The sequence below is a fragment of the Typha angustifolia genome, chromosome 3 (assembly GCF_048772165.1).
Source record: "Typha angustifolia cultivar Huaian chromosome 3, ASM4877216v1, whole genome shotgun sequence".
Classification (NCBI taxonomy): domain Eukaryota; kingdom Viridiplantae; phylum Streptophyta; class Magnoliopsida; order Poales; family Typhaceae; genus Typha; species Typha angustifolia.
This window is the reverse complement of record NC_133241.1, coordinates 6,509,131-6,533,319: the sequence shown is the minus strand read 5'-3', so window position 1 is coordinate 6,533,319 and position 24,189 is coordinate 6,509,131. Positions and strand designations below refer to the sequence as shown.

Sequence of the window (24,189 nt, the reverse complement as noted above, 5' to 3'; positions counted from 1 at the left end):
TTGATATCTTTTATAATTAATTTGATGAAAATTTAATTACATTTTATCTTTTTGATTATTTTTATTATTTACATATATCTCCCATTAGTTTAAGATTGACTTAAATTAAATTTTAATAGATAGAGATAGAGAATTATATTTAAATTGAAGTTTATCTCCAAATAATCAAATTTAAATTATTTAATATTAAATGATATCTCCTATAATTCAGACATAAATGTTTTTAAAAGAGAAATCTTAACGGAAGAAAAGAAAACGTGTAGAACGCTTCTTTCGTACCGTAAAGTTAATTGTTTATCAATCACTTTGATAAAGATCTAATGGTTAAGAACTTCAAGGGTATAACAAGAAAATTGGGAAGTTAGGCACAATTTGCAAGAGAAATCTAGCAGAGAAATTCTCTGTTTTCATTTTTTTTTCAATTTTAATTGTGAACATTTTTAAAAGAACTCAATAATTTTATAAAATAATATTCCAAGAAAATTCGTGGCAATTATTTAAAATAAAAAAAAAATAGATACAATTAATGCATCCATCATCAAGGGGCATGCACGCACGAATCACTATGTGATTAGCACCTGCACGTGCGAGCACGGAGAAGCGACAGTACCGTACTGATCATACGGCACGTGCCACCAGAGAAGTTTACAAACTCTAATTATTTTGAAACAAAAAGTAGGTACTAATTATTGTTAGATATTTCAATTTAAAGTAGCAATCTGATATCCAGAATACAACTTATTCAACAGGAAGAGAACGATTGATCAGCAAAATGCTATGAACATTCACCACAAATCAAATGTTGCATTGAGGCCAAGAGGATCAAAATAAGTTGCAAGAGAAATCTAGCAGAGGGGACAAGAGCATGGCTGACAGATTTTTCTTACGACAGACTGAGGAGAAAATGTACAATTACCAATTGCCTATAAAATAGATGTAAACTGGACAAGAGATTCTTCTGCAGCCAGAGGATGAGTTTGTGTCCTGAAATGAGAGTATAGCCAATTGAGATTCTTCTTGTGTAGTTCACCTCTGTAACTTCAATGTGATGGACAAGAAGAATAACCTGGTGATATCTTGTATCAACTTCCTGTGGCGATTGATTTTAAAGACCAGCAGCAGGATTGCCGGATCCTGCGGCCACAACTCCCATGCCGCTACCCTGCCCGGAGGTGACATCTGAGTCTATCCTCTGTTGCAATTCTGGGAAATTAACTACTTTACAATCTTTATCCATCCCTTCGACGAGTTGATCAATTTTGCGGAATTGATAAGGCCATCTCGAGTTATATAGGAACTGGCGAAGATCGAATCTATTGTCCTCTGGCGAATAGCTCTGCAAAAGTGAGGAATAGTTCAACAAAATCAGAAATTAGAAGTTCCTGCTAAGTAAATGAAACAACAATAAGCCCCCGGAAGGAAAAACATACCTCAGCATGGTATGATGGCGTTAAGACAGTCATCTTGTGTCGGTTGATTGAATAGTACTTAAAGAAGTGTTTCACTTTATCTGCTACCTCTGTTGGAGATAATCTCCCACACCATCTATGGCACAGATTCTGCAACATACATTCATATAAGGAGGACCAAATATGATTAGAACTGATAGGGACTGTCAAAAAAGAATTTTGCTAGCAATTTCAGGAGAAAATCAGAACCAAGGACATGATCAAATTTCACCATTTAATATATTAAAGATTCAATTTCACAATCTGCAGATGTATCGTGAAAGATGGAATATATGACTACTCAGGTTGATTGTAGGAAGAAGTGTGAATGTTTACAATTTCATGTCCCGTTGCACTGAATCTTTAGTGCCAGCAGCTGTCAAATCCAAACCGACAAACTACCTTACTGTCTCTCTTTTTGAAAGTTTGTGCCCACATTGTTGTTGTTAATGAACATTTTGAAATGAGGTGGCCATTGCATTTATCATTCAAGAGTATTTTTTTTTCCAAAAAGGTCTTAAAAATCAACAAAATGAGTAACGAAAGAAGGTAATTCTTTATGATCCTCAATTTTTGGAAAGGAAAATTAAGATTCATGGCCAACCTGAAACATGGACACAGGACCACAGCGGAAGATTTTCCTCAGCCTTCCATATACAGACAATTCCTCATAGGTCATTCCCATGTCGACTTCATCTAACTGAAATGCACAGAAAGCCAACTTGGATTAAAGGCAGGATTCTGTATCTCCAAATCTTAGACGAGCTAGAGAGTAGAATTGTTTTACTGGAATCTCAGACAGCATAATTATCACTTCAATATTCCCAGGGCATAAAGAAAATAACTATTTGTCCATATTATCAAACAAAAAATTGCATCTCAAGAGACAGGCAAAGCAACCTACGTCTAAGAATCCTGCAAGCATTAGCCATGTAACTTTATGGAATTTCAGACAGCTTAAAAATCATTTCAACTCAGGCATAATGAAAATAAGCCCTACATTTACAATTTATTCACCAAAAACACACTGAGATAATCAAACAAAAAGTAACCAGTCTCTGGTTTAGTCAATCATACGTACAAAAATACCCTCAATTTGTTCAACTAAAACTCCTTAATGACAAAGAGGGAAGAAGAAGAAAAGGAAGGAGATGGTGTGTACTAAGGGGAAAGAAGAAGATGAAGAATAGAGATGGTGGGTGGTAAGAGGGAAGAAGAAGAAAAAGAATAGGAATGGTGGGGAAGAAGAAGATTAGGGGTGGTAGGTTTTTGCTAGGGAATGCAGGCATAGGGCTATGGGAAGAAGGGAAACCATAAGGGTATTTTAGGAATATTAATTTTTAGATTCATAGCTGTTAAGAGTGATTTGGTTAAATTTAACTCGGTGCATGTTTTTGCTAAATAAATTAAAAATGTAGGGTTTGAACTGGATAGGTCAAAAACATAGGGTGTAAATTGTAATAACTGCATTAATGTATGCTGTTAAATATAATTTTCCCTGAAAATAAGTACTTGTCCATATTAGCAAATATAAAAACTCTATCCATAGAGGTTGCCATGGCAACCTACTTCTAAGAGTCTTGCAACCATTATTCTCAATGCAGTAGGACCAAATTCGAGGCAGCATATAGCCATATATATTTTAAGCTATCAAGTTCATATATGCCAGTTAAGGTGATGTAAGTCAAGAATCATTAAAAGCAACAAAATTAATAGGATCAAACTGTAGAAAAATATAACACTTTTTTCCTTATATAAATATACATGATTAATCTTGTGTTTCTAAACCTTTAAGGAGAAAAGTACTACCTGATTATAGTTGGAACGGATTGGCTCCAACTCAGCAGTAGGAGGTGCCGCTTCCACTTCTGCCAAAGAAGGATAGTGAAGATGAATAGCAGCCCAACGTAGAAAAGCCCTGAGGTCCTGCTTACTGACACTCCCGATGGGATTTATATCTGCCGAACTGCAGTCATACTACAAAAACAAACAAAATATTTGCATATTGATATACTTATTTAATGATGTCTGTATCAATATAAGATATTAATTATGTATTAAATGTACTACCACAGGGCTTTAATTTATTTGAAATTTTTTGCATTCAGTCATTACTAAAGAAAACTGAAAAAAAAAAATTGGCACTATCAATGCACCTGATGCCAGAATTGTCCCTCATGTGGAACATAAGTTTGTAAAAGTTGAAAGTAAATTACATGTCTATCAAAGTTAGTAATGAAACAAACAGGATAAAATAAGCATGCAGCAAGTATAAATATAGCTTTTACCTTGGTCAAATAACCACGTAATCCTTCATCCACATTTGAGCTTCCTAATACAAGATAAAATCCAGATTTATTCTGAACCCATGGCATAAGAGACGCCAACATAAAGGCTAAAACCATTCTAACTCGTGCTTGAATGTTTTGCAACCCCAGATTCTCCGCATTTGATCCTCCATCAACCTATGCTTTACCAGTGTAGTTACCATCACAAGAATTGTATTAACTTAATTAAGTATAAATAACTGCATTTTTCAGTGACATGTAATTGTGAAACTGTAGTTACAATGTTACATACAGAATAATATATTTCTACTTACTTTGTAACGTGGTCGCATCCCTGTTAGTTTCTGGAATAACGAGAGTAACGCAGAAATAACACTATCTATAGGCACATCTAGGTGCCACGACCCAATCTCCTCAGCTAGCCTCTTTGCACGTGATTTAGTATCTTCAGAACTGAAAAGTACCACAAAACAATTTAATCAACAATACTAAACGTGTAAAACATCTACGGAAGAACGACGTTATCATCAACTGAAGCAGAGGAACTTATTAGCAGGGGTTTAGGCCACCTAAAAAAGTACTCATAACTTAGACAGCCCATATTAGCGCGAATTACTTGTGATTGGTCAAACAACTCAAACTTCTCCAATTCTAGTTTATTCAATAGAAATGCAACACTGTGGTAGGATATTAGATGCAAAAGTGTTCTTAGTCTACTCATATGAAAGTACGGAGTTATCACAAATATCAATGGCAAGAAATCAAATATAAAGTTATTTACTATAAATCAAGTAACTTTATGGCAAAGCTTTGATTCTCAATCATTTCTCCAACTAGTTTAGATTACTTACCTGTTCTCAGTTCCCATATAAACAGTATAAAAAATGCGCTTAGCAAATTCTTTGCTGTCAGTTGGGAGATCTCCATTTTTGTATTGGCCAATCCGAAGAGCGTCTGCCTTTACTTGCTCATCTCCTTTCTCTATATCTGTATAAGTTTCACAATTATTTTGGTCAGTATAATGATAACAAAAGGGTACACCAAAAAAATTATTTTATACTCAAAAGGCAGCACCTTATGAGGAGAGAGCTTGTTAAAAATAACTGAAATTTAGCTTTATGGAATAATATATACCTGCATAAATATTCATTACCGTGTATCACTTAGTCAACTGATCGAGCATCAAGTTGCACAAACTAAAATAACAGCAGTACAGAATCAAGTACTAATTGTCATTCTATAATTTTATTCCTGAAAGAGAACTGATAGCATCTTTTAAAAGGGTAAGGAAGAGAACTTAAAGTATCAAACCACTGACAAAAGGAAATTGAATCAGTTTCAGAAGATAAAGAATGGAGCTTTTGGTTGTGCTCTAAAAGAGTGTGAGAAGAAGAAAATAATTTTGAAAAAGGCTCACAATAACGGTATCAAGTATGAAGATACTCTGAAGGCCTCACAACTAGTAAACCATACATGAATATACATCAATAAGCACCTATTAAGAAGGAAAGATTGGATGGAGGTGACAATGATAACTTGCTGTGGCTTTGTAACACTTCAAGAAATAAGCACCGTAGAGTGGTTTATCTGATCAAATCCATGATGTCAGATCCCTATTTTACATCTGGTGCACCCTTATTATTATCTGATATAAGATACCCACAGAAATAGCAAAGTTTACATGATAAACAGGTCTTTACTATCTTAAAATAAGGTCAAATCCAGCAATCAAAGTTTGGCATTTCTAACTTAGCTATTCACTCTTAAAGATGACTTATTTCAGTTATTTGGGACGAATAATATACACTTCTAGAGAATTCATTCATTCCATGAAGTCTCCAGTTTTGCAAATGCCACTACATTTAATTCACTCAGACCAAAATTGATACCTTCTCATACATCAAACAGAGTGCAGAGCCGACCTTTTATAACGAGCTGGCACATGCAACCAACAATTGCAGCAACAGATGAACTATCAGCACCACCAGATAGAGGAAGCAGAAATCCAGATGCTCCACTTCTTCGCAGATAATCCCATAGCCAACAACTAGGTCCAAATGCAATCTCTTCCTCAGGACAATGATACTTAATCTGTATATGACCAAGGGTCAAAACAAAATAATCACCAACTATTAGGAACATCAACTAATGGATGGATGGACATATGCAATTAGTACAAGTTCAAATTGGATAACTGCATGCAGTTCAGATTGTACTTCTACATGGTTAACTGTGCCTGATATCAACACCATCTAAATTCAAAACTTAAGGAAACGCTAACCTCAACTGGAATAGTAGGAGAAGTTCCAGGTTTGAAAGGTTGACAAAGTTTAAATGGTGCCTTTACTGAGGGAACCTTTTGTTTGTGACTTGCTTGCTCCCTGAAACTACTTATTGATCCTCGATAACTAGAAACCTGATTACATGGAGAAAAAAAGAGAACAAAAAGAAGAATGCATTAATAAGGTGCTTGGGGAGAAGAAAAGGCATCACTATCTGTTCAACTATGTACTGTTGTCATTAATGTGGTAATTCTTGTGTCTGAAAATCTGAATTCTTCTATTCCATGGTCTGCAACAGCAAATTTTATAAAAGTAGCTCCAAAGTTTCTGGCTTACCTTCAATAGAGCACTACATATTACTAACAGCTTAGGCAATAAAAAGGAATAAAAGAAACAAAAGAGAGTATACCATTGTTTAATAAGATAGAGAAAGACTTAATTAACAGAAGAATAACTTGTGAAACCACACTTTTTCACAAATATGCTCCCAGTATGAAATTTATAGTAAATTGTATAAAGTTGCCAGATGCAAAGAAAAAGCACGATTATACCTATCAGTGAACATTTATGGAGCAAGAAAAGGAAAATTGACCGATCTTTAAAAGCTATAAAGTTAAACTATTGTAGTTCAATGTTAATTCACATGGATGATATCTGCTTTGTAAAAAAATGTCAGGTTTCCCAAAATTCAAAATAGAATCCCGAAGGAAACTTCATGGAAAGTTTAATCTTTCTCCATCTAATATCTTTTTGATTTTCTATTCAGCAACTACTGTAATCAATAATTAGCATCCTTTTGCATTCACTCTATAGTCCCTAAGCATATATTTTTTACATCTCTTCCTTCCAATTATTTGATAAAGGAGACAAAGACAAATTATTAAAAAAACTTAACAAATCAATGTTGCAGCTCAATTTTGTACAACTACAGTTAAATTGTGAAAGAAAAATAAGCATGTTTTTGCTAGACACAACTATCACAAATGACTCAAGGTTATTTCAGTTTAGATTTATTGGAAAAAAATTCTTCAGGTATGAATATAAACAAGGCATATATCTCACAGCATCAAGATCTACTTGGGCGGTCAATACTTCAACGTCCTTCAAGGAAAACTGAGATCCCTGTGCAACCACATCTCCATTCACCGCAATGCAACAGCATCCATCTGGTCAGTATCAATGATGAAGATAAGAAGTGAGATATTAACTTGATCATTTAGTATGAGTCTATGAGATAGATATCCGCCTAGTAAAATGAGCCACATCTCGTAAATCAGGCAGAAAGTCATGCTTCATTTCTATTATAATAGATATGCAAGTTGATAAGAAAATGACAGGAAATGAATCTAATAAAAATTAGGTTTTTCTGTTTCAGACCCATTTTAAGTTTACAAGAATATAATGGATATTCAAATCACCCAATCATACCATAGTAAAGGCGGCCACCATCACATCCCTGGTGGTTACTGTACATGTAAACACCTCCACAAAAGCGAGTTGCATTTTTAAATGAATCAATTCGAAGATTAAGCTTTCTTAGTTGGTGGTGACTTCCACTTGCATTCATGAAAACCTCAACACCATTTAATGCAAGTGCAACACGAGGAGCATCTGCAGTAAAGAGCTCCTCACATGTTTCAGCAGCAACAGATCTGAGAAGAAGAAAACAAGAAGTTCAAGATTAATTACTAGAAAATGCCCACAACAAGTTACTCATGTCTTCGTGTAGAAAATATACACTATGTGGCTATTAAAACCAGAATTTGCAATTACAAATAAGAGTGGTTCATATACCACGAAAGTAGGAAGAAAACCAACGGATGGATTGTCATGACAAGCTACTTCCCGAAATTATTGTCATCCTAATCCAGGACCCATCGTATGCAATAGCTACAAAGTGGCATGCATTTAGCAAATCAGAAGTGTTTTTATTTTGCTGACCAAGATATAGTTGGATATTCAAAAACGTACAAGAGCAATAGAAGAGGCTTCTCCAAATATGAAAAGAAATACTAAAGTTCTTAAAAGTCACACATTCAATGAGTCTCAGCTATCCCTAAGTTGTACGCTTATGAATAGAAAGTTAATCAAGGTTCAAGATAAACTTGGCAGGTTAAGTGATGATAATATCTTGACGTTCTCAAATTTTAAGTTATATTATGCAAACTTTGTTTTTAGAAACTCTGTTACCAAAGTTAGAAAGAATCTCAGGAAACCAGTGCTTTAATTTTAAGGTACCACCTGTCTGTCTTTACTGAATATCAACCAGTATAATTTCATGTTTTGTTTAAATTGAAACTTCAAGCTTTAGCCACTATGTTATCTAACAGCTAATTTTATTCAACTGCAAAGACAATAATATCATAATTCACCTTAAACAGCTCAAACTCCCTATGTACCATGAGAGCATTAAAATGCAGACACATAAGGAAGATGATACCCAAGAAGGCCAGGAGCAAGATCAGAGTCTACTGAAAAAAGAATTAGAGTGGATAACCTCATAACAACACAAGGCAAGAGGGACTTTCTTAGCTCCACCTGAACAATCTTGTATACACAGTTGCGCAGCTACTGAAGGTACACCTGTGCCTCTATCTGGGATGTATTCTAACAACCTCTTTTGACTCTACTTCTTTCAATCAACAAAAAATCATTGAAATAAAAAAGGACATGCTTTCTAATATCAACTTTCCTCTTATTATTAGAAAGCATATTTTGACAATTTAATATGAAGATTATTCCACTTCCTAAAAGGTTTAATTTTAAACCATGTTAGCTATGATGACACGCATTATAAAGGAAGTTTCTACAAGTGGTGTTACCAAAGAATTTATGATTTCAGTTCAGTAACTAGAGCTTACACATCAAGAAATTGAATGTATCCATAACCAAATGGTACAGAGTCCTGGAATATAGCCTCGGAAACATCAGTTGGCAGTTGGAGTTCCATAAGCTTGTCTTTAACAGTCCAAGCAGAGAACCATCGAAATTCCCTGTAGTTCCCATCATTTGCCAGGGACATCTTAGGACGAATCATTATTATCTTTCTGTTTAAGCAGAAAACCTGGCAGTTGTATCGCACACTTTCATAAATAATAGGCATTCCAATGCTACATAGAATGTTGTCAGTCCAATCACCCAGTAAAATATCCTTCAAGCATTCCCATCTGCACAAAGATATTTAAAAGGCATTAGAAGTAGCACTATGTTACTTACATATCAAGGCTATAAGTAGGTAAAATAAAATGCTTTAAAGGATCTAAAGAGGAGAATTAGGTACAAAAAGACATTAGTAGAAGCACTACAACTGTATCCATTCTTCAAACTTAATAGCTCGTTATCTTATTTGCACTAGTAGAATAAATGTTCAATCCTATGATCTCAAATCATACATGTTAAACTTTACAACTAACAGCTAATTTATTTTACTGTATTAATATTCCAATTACTATCACTAGTAAATCTTAAATTATTAAAACGGCTCTTATGGTAGTCTAATTGATGTCCCCAAGAAAACAACACGTAATAATCCAAAATAGTGAATCCAATCGAAAAAGAACTCACGCATGGGTCACTGTATCCTGCTCGAGGAAATGGTCTTCGCAACCGTAACCGGTAATCTCGAGCTCTGGCCCGACCCTAATCACAGCTCCTTCATCTCGAGCCCTAGAGATCGACTGTTTAATATTTTTCAGATTAGTGTCGAAATCCATTGCCCATTGGTTCAAATTACAAGTCGCCACCTTTAAGAGCCTCATCCTCGCTAATCACCTCCTCTGGAAAAAAACAACAAGAAGAAGAACACAAGTCAAACCATCTTTCCTCAATTCAGAAGGCTCTTCTACCAACATCAAGAATCTGACGACGAGATAAAAGAAAAAAAAGAAATAAGAGCAAGAGTGTACTAATTCGGAATCACAAAAAGAGCAAACTGAAGAATAGCAAGCAATCCTAGAACCACAAAACGCATCAAAGCGCGAATTTTTCCCCAAATTTGTGATTTTTATTGGTGAAAAGAAAGGTAAAAATAGATCACATCATACCGTTACCAAGCACCGCAGAAGAGGAGGAGGAGGACTGGTAGGAAATTGGAATATGGGAAGAAGAATCCAAATGGAACCGATGAGCGGAGAAAAGGATATATATATATATATATAAGATTCTTCCAAGTGGAAAAGGTTATCCTCTTCATTTTGCACCTCATATTATCCTTTTATTATAATTTATAACTTCCTTTTCATATTTTTAATTTGATCCTTGAACTAATGTTATTATCTAGATCTGTTCAGAAATGGATTTTTACATAATCGCCACTGATTTTTTAAATATTATAAGGACTGTCCCTGAATCCGTTCTCTTTCATAATTTGCCACTGTGTTTAGTTTTTTGATAGAATATTTATAAAATATTCATAACAAATAGTTGTTAAATTTAATAAATATACATATATATGACTAAAAATATCTATATTTAGTTTTTCTTACTTATATTATAATATTAGGTAATATTTGGCAGCTTTAGACGTAATTTATGTAAGGCTAAAATAATTTCTTTTACCAATTATAGTTTAGTTTTAATATTATACAATGGTAATTATGTAGAAATATTTTTCTTTAGAAAACACTAGTAGGGTGCTTTCTGTGAGGATATAAATATACAAGGATCGAGGAGCAAAGATGAAGAAAGACAGCCAATAGGAGCCCTTTTCGGTAATCTCCCCCATCAAACAGCTCCTATTGGGCCGGGTTCTGACCAAGCCCAAAGCCTAATGGGCCAAAACTTTTGTTGTTCTTCCTTCATCTGTATAACTTTTATATAAAAAAAACGAATTTTATGAATCACACCTTAGATTTTACTTATTTTATAATTCACACTCCGAAGGATTTTGTAACTTGTCCCTTTTTTTCCTAATAATTCTCATTTAATACCATAAATTAACTTAGAAGGTACTTAAAAAAGAATAATATATAAAATAATTTATAAATACTTAATTACCCATGTATTCTTTATCCTCTTTTTTTTCCCCAAAGAAGAATAAGAAGAAAAGAATGAGGAAGAGGACAAGTAGCGGGAGATGGGAAGATAAGGAAATTTGGCGACGGCGGTGGCGGTGACGATGACGGTGAAGGGGGTAGGTGGAGAAAATGGTAGAGGGATTATTAAAAATGAGAAGAAATAGTAAAAGTATTTTAATAACTTAGTCGATATTAATTAGCTAAAATAACGTTAAGTGTTAAATTAGAATTATAGAGTAAAATAAGAGGTCGGGCTATAAAATTCACAAAGACCGGGTGTGAATTATAAATTAAGTATAATATAGGGTGTGATTTATAAAAATTCTAAAAAAATGATTAGCACTTTAGGGGTCAACAACACTAGATACAAATTAAAAATGAAACATAGCGGGAAAATTTCGGTTGCACTTTTAAAAGTGCACAGATGTATCAATCATGTGTATCTAATAGCCCTAATTGCACTGGAAAAATAAATTCAGATACATCGTAAAATCATAGCGAAGTGATTAGAATCATCAAATCGATCAGAGCATGCTATTGAATATGCGCTGACTTATGAATTCCACACATTGGAAGGTCCGATAGCACTAAATCTCTAATCCTACATCTCTTTGCATTTATTTTTTGTGCGAGCTAGGTTTTTGCCTTTGGGCTTTTCAGAAGCCCAATATTCAACATTCAAAATTTTCATTACGATATAAGGTTATAATTACAGTACTCTTCCCTACGATCAAGAAGGTCATAAGATCGACTTCAAATAATTATTATAAAAAATTTATTTAGTGATTTAATGGCTTGGCTCAATGGTTTGGCCTTTTGTTAAGTGTATATCTAACTTTCGAACTCTTAAATAATCAAAACAAATATATATATATATACAAATTAGGTATCTTTGATCTATTTCAGTCAAGACGAAAGCAATTAGACCAATTAAGCCATAACGATGATACTAAACACAGGCTAAAACCTTCATCATATATTTTTAATCATGCTATATTATTTTAATTGTTCTAAAATGTGCTAAAATACCTAACATAACTAAAGTATTCCATGCCTTTTTTCTAGGATACTTGGAAATGGCCATCTATAATCTTCGAGGATATGAATGCTTATGGTATTCTATATTTATAAAATATACTTCCAAATTATGTCATCTTTCAAATCGTTTAGAAAACACAAGACCATTATATAAAATAGTTAATTAATTTAAAACATCTTATCTATTACCACCATCTTCATTAATAATATATATATATATATATTTTTTTTTTTTTTTTTTTGCCACCAATTTTCATATAGATTAGGATTTTACTCCAACTAAATTAGTATATTTGCACATCTACAATGAACTTGGGGTAAATTTAATCTCCCAATCTCAAAAATATCAGACATTTATTTGATCAAACATGGTAGATGCATTTATTGTCATGAAATAGAGATTGAATTGGACTCATAGAGACATTAGAAAATTTGGGGAATTTCTGATTTGTTTTAAGGAATTCTTCATCCCAATTCTATAACTTACTTTTTTTTTAATCAAATTCATATATTTAGAAAATTTAGATTGCTGGTTAAAATAAAAATAAATAGTTTTAAATAAATTATTTAGGAGATACTTATATAATTGAGAAAAGTATAAGCATTTTAATAATTTTAATATTATAAAGTGAATCTGAAGTTAATAAGTCTAAAGATTGACTTGCTAATTTTGGTCAGTATCTAGATTTAGCTATTTTTTTCTCTACTTGTGCCAGGATGACTAATTAATATTTTTTATAAAATAAATTAAATAAAAAAAATAGCCAGAGAGGGGTTTACTCTTGGAGTGGTCAATCATCAAATATATGTTATATTATAAATTATTCTATTATATATATATATATATGTATATGTATATATATTATTTATTATTTATTTATTTCTCTCTTCTCCCCTAAATAAACCCAATAAAATAACACCACACCACAACCGAAAGAGGGAAACGGCATATCTCTCTTCCCCATGGCGAGATACATCTCCGATCGCTCTCCGACGCCTCCAGATCTCCGATTCCTCCCCATATCTTGGTACCCGTCCCTACCCAATTCCCTATCCTCATCCCTCCGCTGTACTCTCCTGTCCGTGATCTCCCGAGCGAGATCGCTTTCGGCCGATTTGGTTTAGTCTTGCTTGGGGATCGATCTAGGGTTTTCTGAATTGGGGGCAGGAGGTGTGTTGTTTTGTTGGTTATGAGATAGTGATTTGAAGTGGGTTTGTTTGTTTTGGTTGCAGAGTGAGTGAGGAGGAGAGGAGAGAGAGAGAGAGGGAGGAAGAGAGAGTTGTGATGTCGGTGGACGGGGAGGATAAGCGGTGGATGTGCGGGAGGGCGGGTGTGGTCAATCTGCAACGTGTGAGCTCGATAGTTCGAGAGATTCGGGAACCCTGCCGTCATCACTCGCCTGCAAAGGTTCGGTTTTGATTGGAGTCGCGCTGTCCAAATCCTTAATTCATGATTTGAGAATATAAACCTCAGAGATTCAATCCCCCTCGATAATTATTTATGCATTTTTCTATATATAATCCTTCTTTTTATAGCTTATCTAGGTCGTTTGCGATCCGCTAGAGGAAGAAAAGGAGTTTAAAGTTATGGAAAAAAACATCATATTAACAATGTTAGAATGCTGTGACAAACTTCATTCTATGTCATTGGATATTTTAAGTTATGGTCACCATATCGCATGAGTTTTTTTGGGGGTTCCTAATGCAAAACTAGCGTACACTTGTAGAGATGAGCCAGAGATAGTTTAGCTGTTTATGTTGACTATGGTCAAACTGTCAAATAGAAATGACTGTACTGAGGGACGGCTAGAATCTTAAGAGAGATGATGGATTACAAAAGACAAAAAGGACTTGAAGACGCACAGGAGAGCAGTCTGGTTTTGTATCTAACTACTAGAAAAGGACTTCTAGATGCGGTTTAGAAGGAAATAAAATGATTAGAAATTTAGAAGTGATTAATTGTACTTAGAGATGGAGTTGCATATTTATCAGGTGAAAGAATCTAGTAGGACAAGAAAATTATTTTAACCAACAATGTAAATAAATTGTCAAAGTAGTGGATCTATTAAACTAAACAGCATGGATGTTATCTCTGCTCAATTACATATGCAGCTAATTAATATGATACAACATTACAACCCATTCAAGACAACAATATTGCTAATTAAGATGATAATATCTATTTAGAGAAACCCAATTATTGGCTTGAGGTTGTATTATTTGAGTGGCAATAATGATACAAATGCAGTTTCCAAGTTGACGGCTTGACGCTATTAATTGTTTATCTCTTTTGTGTAATTTCGAAATGATCACAATGAACCTTTCTGAATATTTTCTTGAGCCGCTTGAGAGAAATCAATATTATGCCTAGTTCATTTTTCGTTGTCAAAATGCAAGTCATTACTTGTGTATGTTATTTTCTCTATCTAAAATATCCTCTTTGTATATTTTTCCTATCTTATCTGATATTATGCAGGGAAACAAAATGCTCAAGCCAGAAAAGTGGCAAGCAATTTTCAATGGTGATGGGAAAGTTATTGGTTTCCGCAAGGTGCTTAAGTTAATTGTCTTAGGGGTGAGTTGCCTTTTTTTTGTGTTCCTTCCTAGTTCTGGGAGACCATTGGTTGTCGCTATAGTTATCTAGACTTCACCTGCATATCTTCTATTTTCACAATAAAACAAACCAGTGCAATTTTGTTACGTATCTTTCCATAAATTCCTCTTCTGCCAGAATTAAAGTGAGGTGATTTAATAGCACATCTATCTACCTTTGAAGGTGATACCATACAATTGTCTGACCATCTCAACTATTAGTTCCCTTCCTTACTAAGAGTCCTTTGAATGGATTTGTGATGCGTCTTCTCATCATATTTAGTCAGAAATATATGGGAGTATAGGTGTTTAATTGATTAATAGTGAGTTCTTTGCCTGTTTGTACTTCTGCTCGTGTGTTAAATGACGATATTTGCCTCTGTACTGCGAAATGGTTGCTAGTTTCCCTACTAAGTTATTTAGGTCCATGAAAAATCATGGTTTTTGGCTGTGTTCTTACTGTACCTAACTACCTATAAGAGATTAAGAGGAACCTTTGTTACTGTAGCTTTGGAGAAGTTTTGTAACACCATGTAGCAGAATAGTGCTATAAATATCTTTTAAGATAAAAAGTACATTTATGGCATTCACAGTGCTGCTTGTTGCAGCGCACTCAATTTATCAAACTTCCTCATTGCACATTATTAGAAAACAATACACATATATCAACCACAATTTTCGAGCATGTTAAGATAAATAATTTCTAGTTTAGAATTATGAATTTTCCCTCTTTTTCTATGAGCAAATGCAGTTATTTTCCTCCATGAGCAGGGTGTGGATCCATCTATACGTGCAGAAGTTTGGGAATTCCTTCTTGGTTGTTACGCCTTGAGCAGTACTTCAGAGCAAAGGAGGCAACTAAGGATGGCACGAAGGTCCCATATTTCCCTTATTATATTAATGGATGAACACTAGTCGCTGATAATAGAAAAAAAATATTAGATATCATTTGTATTAGCTTCTCTTGTCCGGATGCCTATTTTATCAAATAGGTGTACTCTTAGTTGCTTATGAAGTATGTAGTTCTCTTTGGTTATATTTTCTAGATTGGGAGTTGAACTAAAGAAGCATTTAATGCAGGGAAAGATATGAAAATTTAATTAGGCAATGCCAAAGGATGCATGCAAGTGTTGGTACAGGCGAACTTGCCTATGTTGTTGGGTCTAAATTGATGGATGTAAGGACTATGTCAAAAGACAATGCCATAAGAGAAACAGTAACCACAAGCCAGCAGTGTTCTCAAGATACTGCTAATGAGATAGAGGATCACCCCGATTTAACTAATGGATGTACAGACATATCCCGTAAGCACAAAAGGAAAAGCTGTAGTAATTCAGCTGAGCTAGGCAGTTTCAGGGTAAGCGCAGATACTGCTGCTTATGATTCTTCAGATATTTTACCCTCCTCTGGGACATATAATTGTTTCTCTAGAAATTCTGAGAGTGAAGTAAATGAACCTAAATATGACACGGGGAGCTTTTTTGATTTTCCTCCTCTGCCTGTAACAAACTTGTTCTGGAAAGATGACATGGATGATGATGGAAGTGAGAAGCGCGATAGCAGTTGTTTGATTCCTGAAAATTCATCAGAATTCAGGGATAAGCATATGCATACATTCGAAATTAATAATAATGTGGAGCTCATTATGGAATCAAATGCTTCCTCCAATGTTTTATCACGAGTCAACAGCAGTGAGACTAATATCTTTCATTCAGATATCCAGAAACAGGATATATGGCCACAAGGCAAGGAATATAAGACAGAAGTAGTAGATGGACTGAGGATAGTAGATGGACTGAGGATACTAGATGCTCCAGAGGCAACTACTTTTGCTGGAACTACATCCAGCGCTTTACTTGCCAATGAAGATAGAGTTTCTGAGTGGCTCTGGACTCTTCATCGAATTGGTATGCTAGATTTCTTATTTCCAATTTTAGCATTTGCATGACTATATTTACTTTTCATCTTATTGTGAAAGTGAAAATGCACTGTTTTGCAGTTGTTGATGTTGTAAGAACAGACAGTCATCTCGAGTTTTATGGAGACTCAAAAAATATGGCCAGAATGTCAGACATTCTTGCTGTTTATGCATGGGTGGATCCTGCAACAGGATACTGCCAAGGTTTTGCCATTCTTGTTTCTCAGATTCATGAAAATTCTTTTTCTTTGTGCATCTCAATGAAGTAGATCATAACTTAACTTTTACTTGCTATATTTGAATTGAATGCTTGGTTGCAGGTATGAGTGATCTTCTTTCCCCTTTTGTTGTCCTGTATGAGGATGATGCGGATGCCTTTTGGTGCTTTGAAATGCTTTTACGAAGAATGGTACTACTGTTGCCGCCTTCTCTTGAGTTTGTATTCTCCATCTGAACATATTATTGTACAAAATTGACAAATTACATCTATTATACCTGCATTCCAGCGTGAAAATTTTCAGATGGAAGGACCAACTGGAGTTATGAAACAGTTGCAAGCGTTATGGAAGATCTTGGAATTAACGGATGCTGAATTGTTCGGACATTTATTGGTTATTGGTGCTGAAAGCCTTCATTTTGCTTTTCGAATGTTGCTGGTGCTTTTCCGTCGGGAGCTATCCTTTGATGAGGCCCTCTGCATGTGGGAGGTTTGTGTCTTCAAGATGTTGCCAATCTGGAAAGTAGAGTGGTAGATACTATTGTTTTACTTTGTTGCATGCCTCATGCCTTTTTGTTTAGCTATACAAAAATGATAGAATCCTGTTGAAAGAAATACTTGGTATCTTTCAATTTCGTAGATTGTCAAAGCATATTAATATATTGTTTTGCATATGTAATTAATTCAGTTAGATGCTTGGATTAAACTTTATCCGCAATGAGATCAACCTATGAATATAGTTAGCCATATGAAGTCCTTATGCAAGAGTTTTGTGTCTCTTCAAGAGGATGCAAAAAGGAAATGCACATAGGCAGTGAAGGCCATTACATGAACACATTCTCTAAATATTCAAGAATAAAAAAATAGGACTGGTAATGAAAGTGACAAGCAAGGAGATTAGATAAAAAAGTAATAGGAATGATTTTTCCTAGAACTTTGAACTTTGTTATTTGATACAATGATGGCCATGCCGGTTGGCACTTATCGTGCCGGTGACGTACCAGCACGTGGTATGAGAGGTGTCGCACGATACCTCTCCAAGTAGCTATCTGCTCATCTTTGCCCTTTGCCGGTTGCCATCGCAGTCAACTGCAAGCGGTGAAGGGTGGAAGTAAGTAGTTTCACTCCTTTTTTTCTCTCCCTCTCTTGCGGCACGGCCAACAAATGCAGCAACATATGCTGTGCCGTGTCATCCGGTGGTTAGCACGGGTCGTGTCATAGGCATAGCCATCATTGAATTTTAATAAACATAAAAATTAAACCTACTTTAGAAAATTCTATCCCATAAACACCCTTTCTCTCTCTCCTTTGGTCTTCAGATATTTTAAGACAAAATTTTGCAATATCTTTCATGTCCTGTCTTTCAAGTTCGTAACTTGATGTTAATTTCTTAAAAATCTTTCCCTGTCATCAGGTGAAGATTAACATAGGGGTAGTACCCATTTGAGATTGCAGTATGAAATTTCACTTGAAGTTATTAAAAGAAAGAACAAAATCCTCAATTGGTCATCTCTATATTTCATGTTTTCAACAGTTATGATATACTTTTTAACTACAATTTGCTTCACTTTAATCTTTTCCATTATTCTTCTTTTATCTGCATTTTAATTGCTAATTATCTGTTCCAGATGATGTGGGCTGCTGATTTTGATGAAGCAGTAACTCACCAGTTAGAGGAAAATTGCCTAGAACCATTGGTTTTACAGCCTAGAAATCATTCACCTGCAGAAATTAAAGTAGAAGCATCTCCAGAGAATGGAAAAAGAAAATTTAAAAGCATGCAGTCTCATTATAAAAATGGTGAAAGTTGTGGATCTTATAGCAATGGAGTGAGATCCATTACAAATCATCCTCTTTGTGGCTTGTCAAGGGCTAATTTCTGGGCAAGGCACGATCAGTTGCAGGTTTGTGACACAACTGCATCAACAAACAGTAGGGATGATGAATTGCCTGTATTCTGTGTAGCAGCAATTTTGACCATCAATCGCCAAAAGATAATGAGTGAAAGTCACTCGATTGATGATGTTATTAAGGCAAGTTTATCTTTCTCTATGTTCCCCTTTATTTTCAAAGCTTTTGAGGTATAGATAAGGTCATTCATGTCTCATCCTTGTGTGATTTTCTGGGTTAAGTATATCTTTTTGTGTTTGGGACAGTGTTAGATCCTAATCTGCAGCATCTGCTTACTCAAGAGTCAAGAATTTTAGCTAGACATCTAAGCATTTAAGCAAGTGCAGACACTTTGGATCTGTATTAAATTCATCCATCACTTATAAATCTTTTTATTATATTAACTACAAGTATATGAAGTATAGCCTTATTTATTTATTTATTTATTTTCTTCTTGTTCTTCAACCAGAAATCACTTTTCACTTACACTGCGATTATTTCTACGATTGCTGACAAGTCCCTTTGTTGTTTTAAGATGAGCTGTCATTTCCCCGGCAACAATCGAATATATTCTAGTTTGTGGTTACTTGAGTTGAAGCTTACATATTGTTTTGCCTTGCTCCTATATTTTACAGATGTTCAATGATAATATGCTGAAAATTAATGTGAAGAGGTGCATACGAATGGCTATCAAGTTGAGGAAGAAGTATTTTTACAAGGTAGTTCAATGCTTCAATAATCCATTCACTCACTTATCATTTGGTTGTAGCTTCTTGTTACCTGTCTATTATATTGTTCCAAGGATCTGAGTGTCACTCTCATCTTTCCTAAGTGGATCCATCCTTTTAGTTTTGATACTTTATTATTAGAAGAGGAACTGTTTGTTACTCTGTTTAAGATCTTGTGTTTTGTACAGTTAATAAAACAAATCAGCATGGGAAGCTTGGAATGATTATAACATTGATACTTGGATTTCTCTTGTTCTGTCTGAGAGAAAAGCTTCAATCTATTCTGAAACATCCATAAATCTCTCAGAAGTGACATTGTGGCAATTCAAGCTGGTCTCCAGGTTTCTAGATTTCAGTGCCCCATAAAAATCTTGTGGAGCTTGGACAGTGAGGCCGCACAGATCTTAGAAGTACCAACTACCAAGTACTGATTTGCAAGGTAAGTTCATATATACGTCATTCTTTTCACTTGTTCTTTTTTTCTTTCTTTGGGTTTTGTAGTCAAGAAACTTTAATGACCTTGGGGAGTTATGATATTTGTCGCATGAGTTTTCCCATGTTTTCCTTAGGATTATTGAATGTAGTCTGGTTATCAGAACTAGACTGGATGTTGATCCGGTTAAAAATCGGGTCACTGGATTATTGGTTTAGCCGGTGGTTCACCTGCTCGGTCGCTCGGGTTGTTGCATTTTTTTAAAAATGTTTTAAGTTTATTTAATTAATATATATAGTTCTAAATAATTCTAAAAACCAAAAAAAGTATTTTATAGTAGTAATAGTATAATTGTATGTCTTATATTACTTTGTCATTTAAAACTAATCTTTATGTTTAACAACATCAAATTTTAAAAACTTTGTAGTTTTATATATCACAACCAACAACATATTGATCAATTCCTGAATACTAATAACTAGTATGTTATTAACTAAACATTTTCAACACATAAATATAGTTTCTTAGCCGGAAACATGAAATTAAATAAAACTATAGAAGTCAATTTATTTGATAAATTAACAATGATAAAATTTTAAAACACAATATTAACTAAACATTTTTAAAATTTTAGGACCAAAATACACTTATGATAGAGAATATAATAAATAAATATTAAAGATAATTAGGATTTTTTGGAAAAGTAAGAGATTCTGTCGATTTGCCAGAAATGGTCGGGTTGCATGAGTTGTCGGTTTAATTGCCAGGTTAGCCGATTTTTACCAGGTTTGCTTTCCTGGTTTGATGATAAAACTGAACTAGTTTGGTGGTTGATTCACTAGTTCATCGCTCTGACCACCTGACTTGTTCTAGTTCTGAGAACTATGGAATGGAATGTAGTGTTTGATTTGCTAGCCTCAAGAAGTTGACTTGTTTCTTTTTTAAAATTGTCACTCATGCTCTTGAAACTGTATATCCTACAATGAAGCTTGGGAAGGTGACGATGGAGCTGTTATTATCTCTTTATCGCACTGAGTATCAAAATATAATAATGACAATAACAACCAAGTTTTGCAGCTATGTGATGTCGGTTATATTGATTCTTTCGCTCTAGTCAGCTTTGTCTCAGGCTTGGTTCTCTGTCAAGCATGGTGCTACTATGCCCCTTTTTCCCCAGAATTACCTCCCTAGTCGGTTCTGATCTTTCCCTTGCACTTTTGCCCTGTTCATTTACTATGTTTGCTCCCTATGGATATGTCCAAATCATTTTTCTTAAATTTTCAGAAAACTTATCTCCGATGATGTCATACCTAAATCATGTCAGATTCAAGTATATCTTGTTCTATCTTTTCTAAAAGACCCCACCTTAGCAAGATGCATCTTTTGTATATGTTCTCTAATTGTGGGGCATTTGACCAATAAAAAATTGCTGGCCTTAATGGTCTTATAATTACTTCTTTTAATTTGATGGGTATGGACACTCACAAATGTAATGGAACTATAAATCAGTATTTTGTTTCTAAATTGTGATATTTAAGACATTTCATCCACTGGGTAATGATTTAAATATTTAATAGGGATTTCATCAATGTCCATATAATCTTTTTGATGCTACATATTAGCAGAAAAGGTAGCCGTGAGTATTTACTAGTGCATAGAATTCTTTGCAACATGATAATCACTGACTTCTTGTTGTAGTTGACAAATATTTCTCGTATTGCATGTGTTGCTTGCTAAGTTCGACCACTTACTTGCCGAAATTGTTCATCTCAAGTCGTTTGTTCTTTAAAATGGATCTTTGGTTAATTTCTGGTAGTTAATCTGCACTCGGTTTCACATCCTATTCATCTACATTGTTTAATTGGTGTATACGTTTGGTGGAGTACACACTCATTGGATTTCCATCTTTTCCAGCAAATCTGTACATAATCATCCGATACCGTACACTTCAAATTAAGCTCGTATCAATGCAGAAAATGAAAGCTGATTACCATTTCAACAAATTGGAATGATATTGAAAGTTCCATCTGATTGCTTCCATAGTTCCATGCAGCCTGTATCAACTCTGATTGCGAGCACTGAGCAGGGGAATGACACAACCATGTTCCTTCTTAAATCTTCCAGTGTGATGCTTCTAATGGGAGGAGAGGAAAGGCAAGAGTAAATCAGCTTCTGTATAACTAAATATCCTCTCTGAAAGAAATTATTATATTTTGTCGTAAATACTTCCACATCCTTGCAGCAGCTCTCACAGGAGTGTTTATTTTTATTTTTCTTTTTATTGGGCGCCGAATAGAGGTACGTTGCCTTTTAAACTGAAAATTGCACCTTTGATCTCAAGTCATGCGATGAGTATCTAATTTACAGGAGATTAATTTTAGTTTACAATTAGTTATTCCGTGAAAACTGTTCTAGAGTTACTCAATGTATCATAAACAATGTGCAAGGACTGAAAGGGATGCATGCATTCAGGAGAGGGAGATACTGACACAGCTCTTACTGGGGAATTCAATTACCAAACATGTGAAAGACTTGGAAAGTTTTGCCCACAGTAAGTAAATAATCTTGTGCCTACTTTGAAAAATATCCACTCCTTGCATTCCCCCTATTCATTTCCTAGTCTTATTCTGAAGAAGTTCCCCAGGACTGCCTAACAAATGGATCCCATCACTCTCTTGTCCTCTCCTAGGGCTTGTTGTAGTTGCAAATTCCCCTTTGGACTCTCCTGGAGGTTCTTGTGGATTGAAGACAGGCCACCTAACCTGCATCTATTAGGGACCACTTAAAGTAGACAAACGTGCTTGCCTCCGTTGGCCAAACAGTAGATACTTTGTATGCAACTGTCTCACTATTTTGACCAAACTAGCACTCCTAGGAAACTTAAATTACCAATATAGACCATCCTCAATCTGGGTCTCTCAAGTCTCAACTCTTTGGATGAAGTAGAATATCATATTATGTTATAACAGGATCAATTGGAGTGGTTTATCAAGTTGCAAATTAATTAGATAAAAGAAAGATATCCAATTGAGATGGATAAACACTTGTATCTTATCCAAAGAGTGGTACCACTGCTAAGTCTATTGGTTAGACAAAGACCCACAACCTTAACTCTCCCTTTTTTACTCTTCCTTTTTCTTCTTCTTCTATTGATTGATTGAAAGGGAAGTATAAAAACATGCTAATGACTAAAAAAATAAAAAAAATAATTAAAGAGGTAGGTGAGCCTCCATCTTGCAAATCTGTTTGACTTACATAACTTTGTAAATTGAAAGCTAATAAAAGTGTCAGTTCTTGACTAACCAACAGACTCAGCATTCTATATCTAATGTGAAGCATTAACAGAGTCATACATTTTTTCTGGATGGATGAGTGGCAGATGACATTTGAATTTTTAAGGATGCCTACTTTGGTAAAATTCCTGCAACTGTCTATTTCTCACTCATTGGTGGGAGCACTAGACTTTGGTATCTAGTGCTGCTGGTAAATAGCATATTCACAAATGGTGCCAGTACTTTTTTTTCTTTCAATAATCTTTCTCTTTGCTGGACAAAATGTTGCTATCCGTCAAAGATTTACTCCAGATTCTGGGTGAAGTCAATGCAGGATGGAAGAGAAATTGGATAATCTAGGTTAGAATCCAAACACCGCTGCTGCGATAATTGAATTGAAGATAGATGATAGATAATAAGATGTGCAGTCAGAGAATACGAAGAGATTGCGAGGTTTGATTTTGAGAATTTTTAAAAATTTCTACTTCTCGTATTAAAAGCTTAAGGTGTTTAATAATCTAATAATCTTTATCATCTCTTGGGTAATTGCATGGGCAGCTCTCTTAAAATTCAGGGAAGTTTTTATCCTAACTTAATTCCTTGTTACAGAAAGAGAAAATTGTTAGAATAATTGGAAGGGTTACCAGCTCACTTAGCCTACCACTTTACTATTTAATCACTTTTATTAAAATTTTTGGATAAGACAAGCTAAACCAATTGTAATTTTCTTTAACAGCTTATACGGTAATAGGTTAATTATCAGATCGGACAAAATAATAACACTTTCGATATATAGATTGAACAAATAGGACAATTCTTTAGAATATGAGTCACAACAAATTCAAATACTGCAGATAAATGTCCAAAATGGAATCAAACCCATAACCTCTGTGATAGGTTAGTAGGACCCAACTATTTAACATAGAGTTTTTGACTAGACTAACCGTCGTAAATATTTATTTTATGTATTTAATACATTTTAAAATTTAAATATGAGATTAAGTGTATTTAGATACAGTTGACCCATTAAACAAGAAACAAATTTTAAATCCTCTAAAAAATATGCTA

At 34.5% G+C, this 24,189-nt stretch overlaps 2 protein-coding genes across 3 annotated transcripts; one reads left to right on the top strand and one right to left on the bottom strand.

Annotated features, from left to right (window-relative positions):
• Positions 1 to 680: 680 nt before the first annotated feature.
• Positions 681 to 10,184, bottom strand: LOC140758169 (glutamine-dependent NAD(+) synthetase). Of its 2 annotated transcripts, XM_073094250.1 has the most exons (15): positions 10,062 to 10,184; positions 9,583 to 9,794; positions 8,880 to 9,185; positions 7,447 to 7,670; positions 7,081 to 7,184; positions 6,018 to 6,152; positions 5,659 to 5,827; positions 4,588 to 4,723; positions 4,051 to 4,189; positions 3,737 to 3,913; positions 3,258 to 3,425; positions 2,053 to 2,148; positions 1,431 to 1,559; positions 1,067 to 1,336; positions 681 to 984 (listed from the first exon to the last, which is right to left on the bottom strand). In XM_073094250.1, the coding sequence occupies exons 2-14, from the start codon at positions 9,774 to 9,776 to the stop codon at positions 1,106 to 1,108; spliced, it is 2,208 nt and encodes a 735-aa protein (XP_072950351.1). In that variant the 5' UTR covers positions 9,777 to 9,794; positions 10,062 to 10,184; the 3' UTR covers positions 681 to 984; positions 1,067 to 1,105. The 2 variants fall into 2 exon arrangements, with proteins under 2 accessions (XP_072950351.1, XP_072950350.1); XM_073094249.1 differs by having other exon boundaries at positions 681 to 1,336.
• Positions 10,185 to 12,987: 2,803 nt separating this feature from the next.
• On the top strand, positions 12,988 to 22,189 carry LOC140758360 (rab GTPase-activating protein 22-like). Its single transcript, XM_073094488.1, has 11 exons — positions 12,988 to 13,479; positions 14,548 to 14,646; positions 15,435 to 15,538; positions 15,744 to 16,570; positions 16,663 to 16,785; positions 16,902 to 16,990; positions 17,088 to 17,288; positions 18,427 to 18,831; positions 19,324 to 19,407; positions 19,605 to 19,855; positions 21,764 to 22,189. The coding sequence occupies exons 1-10, from the start codon at positions 13,357 to 13,359 to the stop codon at positions 19,638 to 19,640; spliced, it is 2,091 nt and encodes a 696-aa protein (XP_072950589.1). The 5' UTR covers positions 12,988 to 13,356; the 3' UTR covers positions 19,641 to 19,855; positions 21,764 to 22,189.
• The last annotated feature ends 2,000 nt before the right edge of the window (positions 22,190 to 24,189 follow it).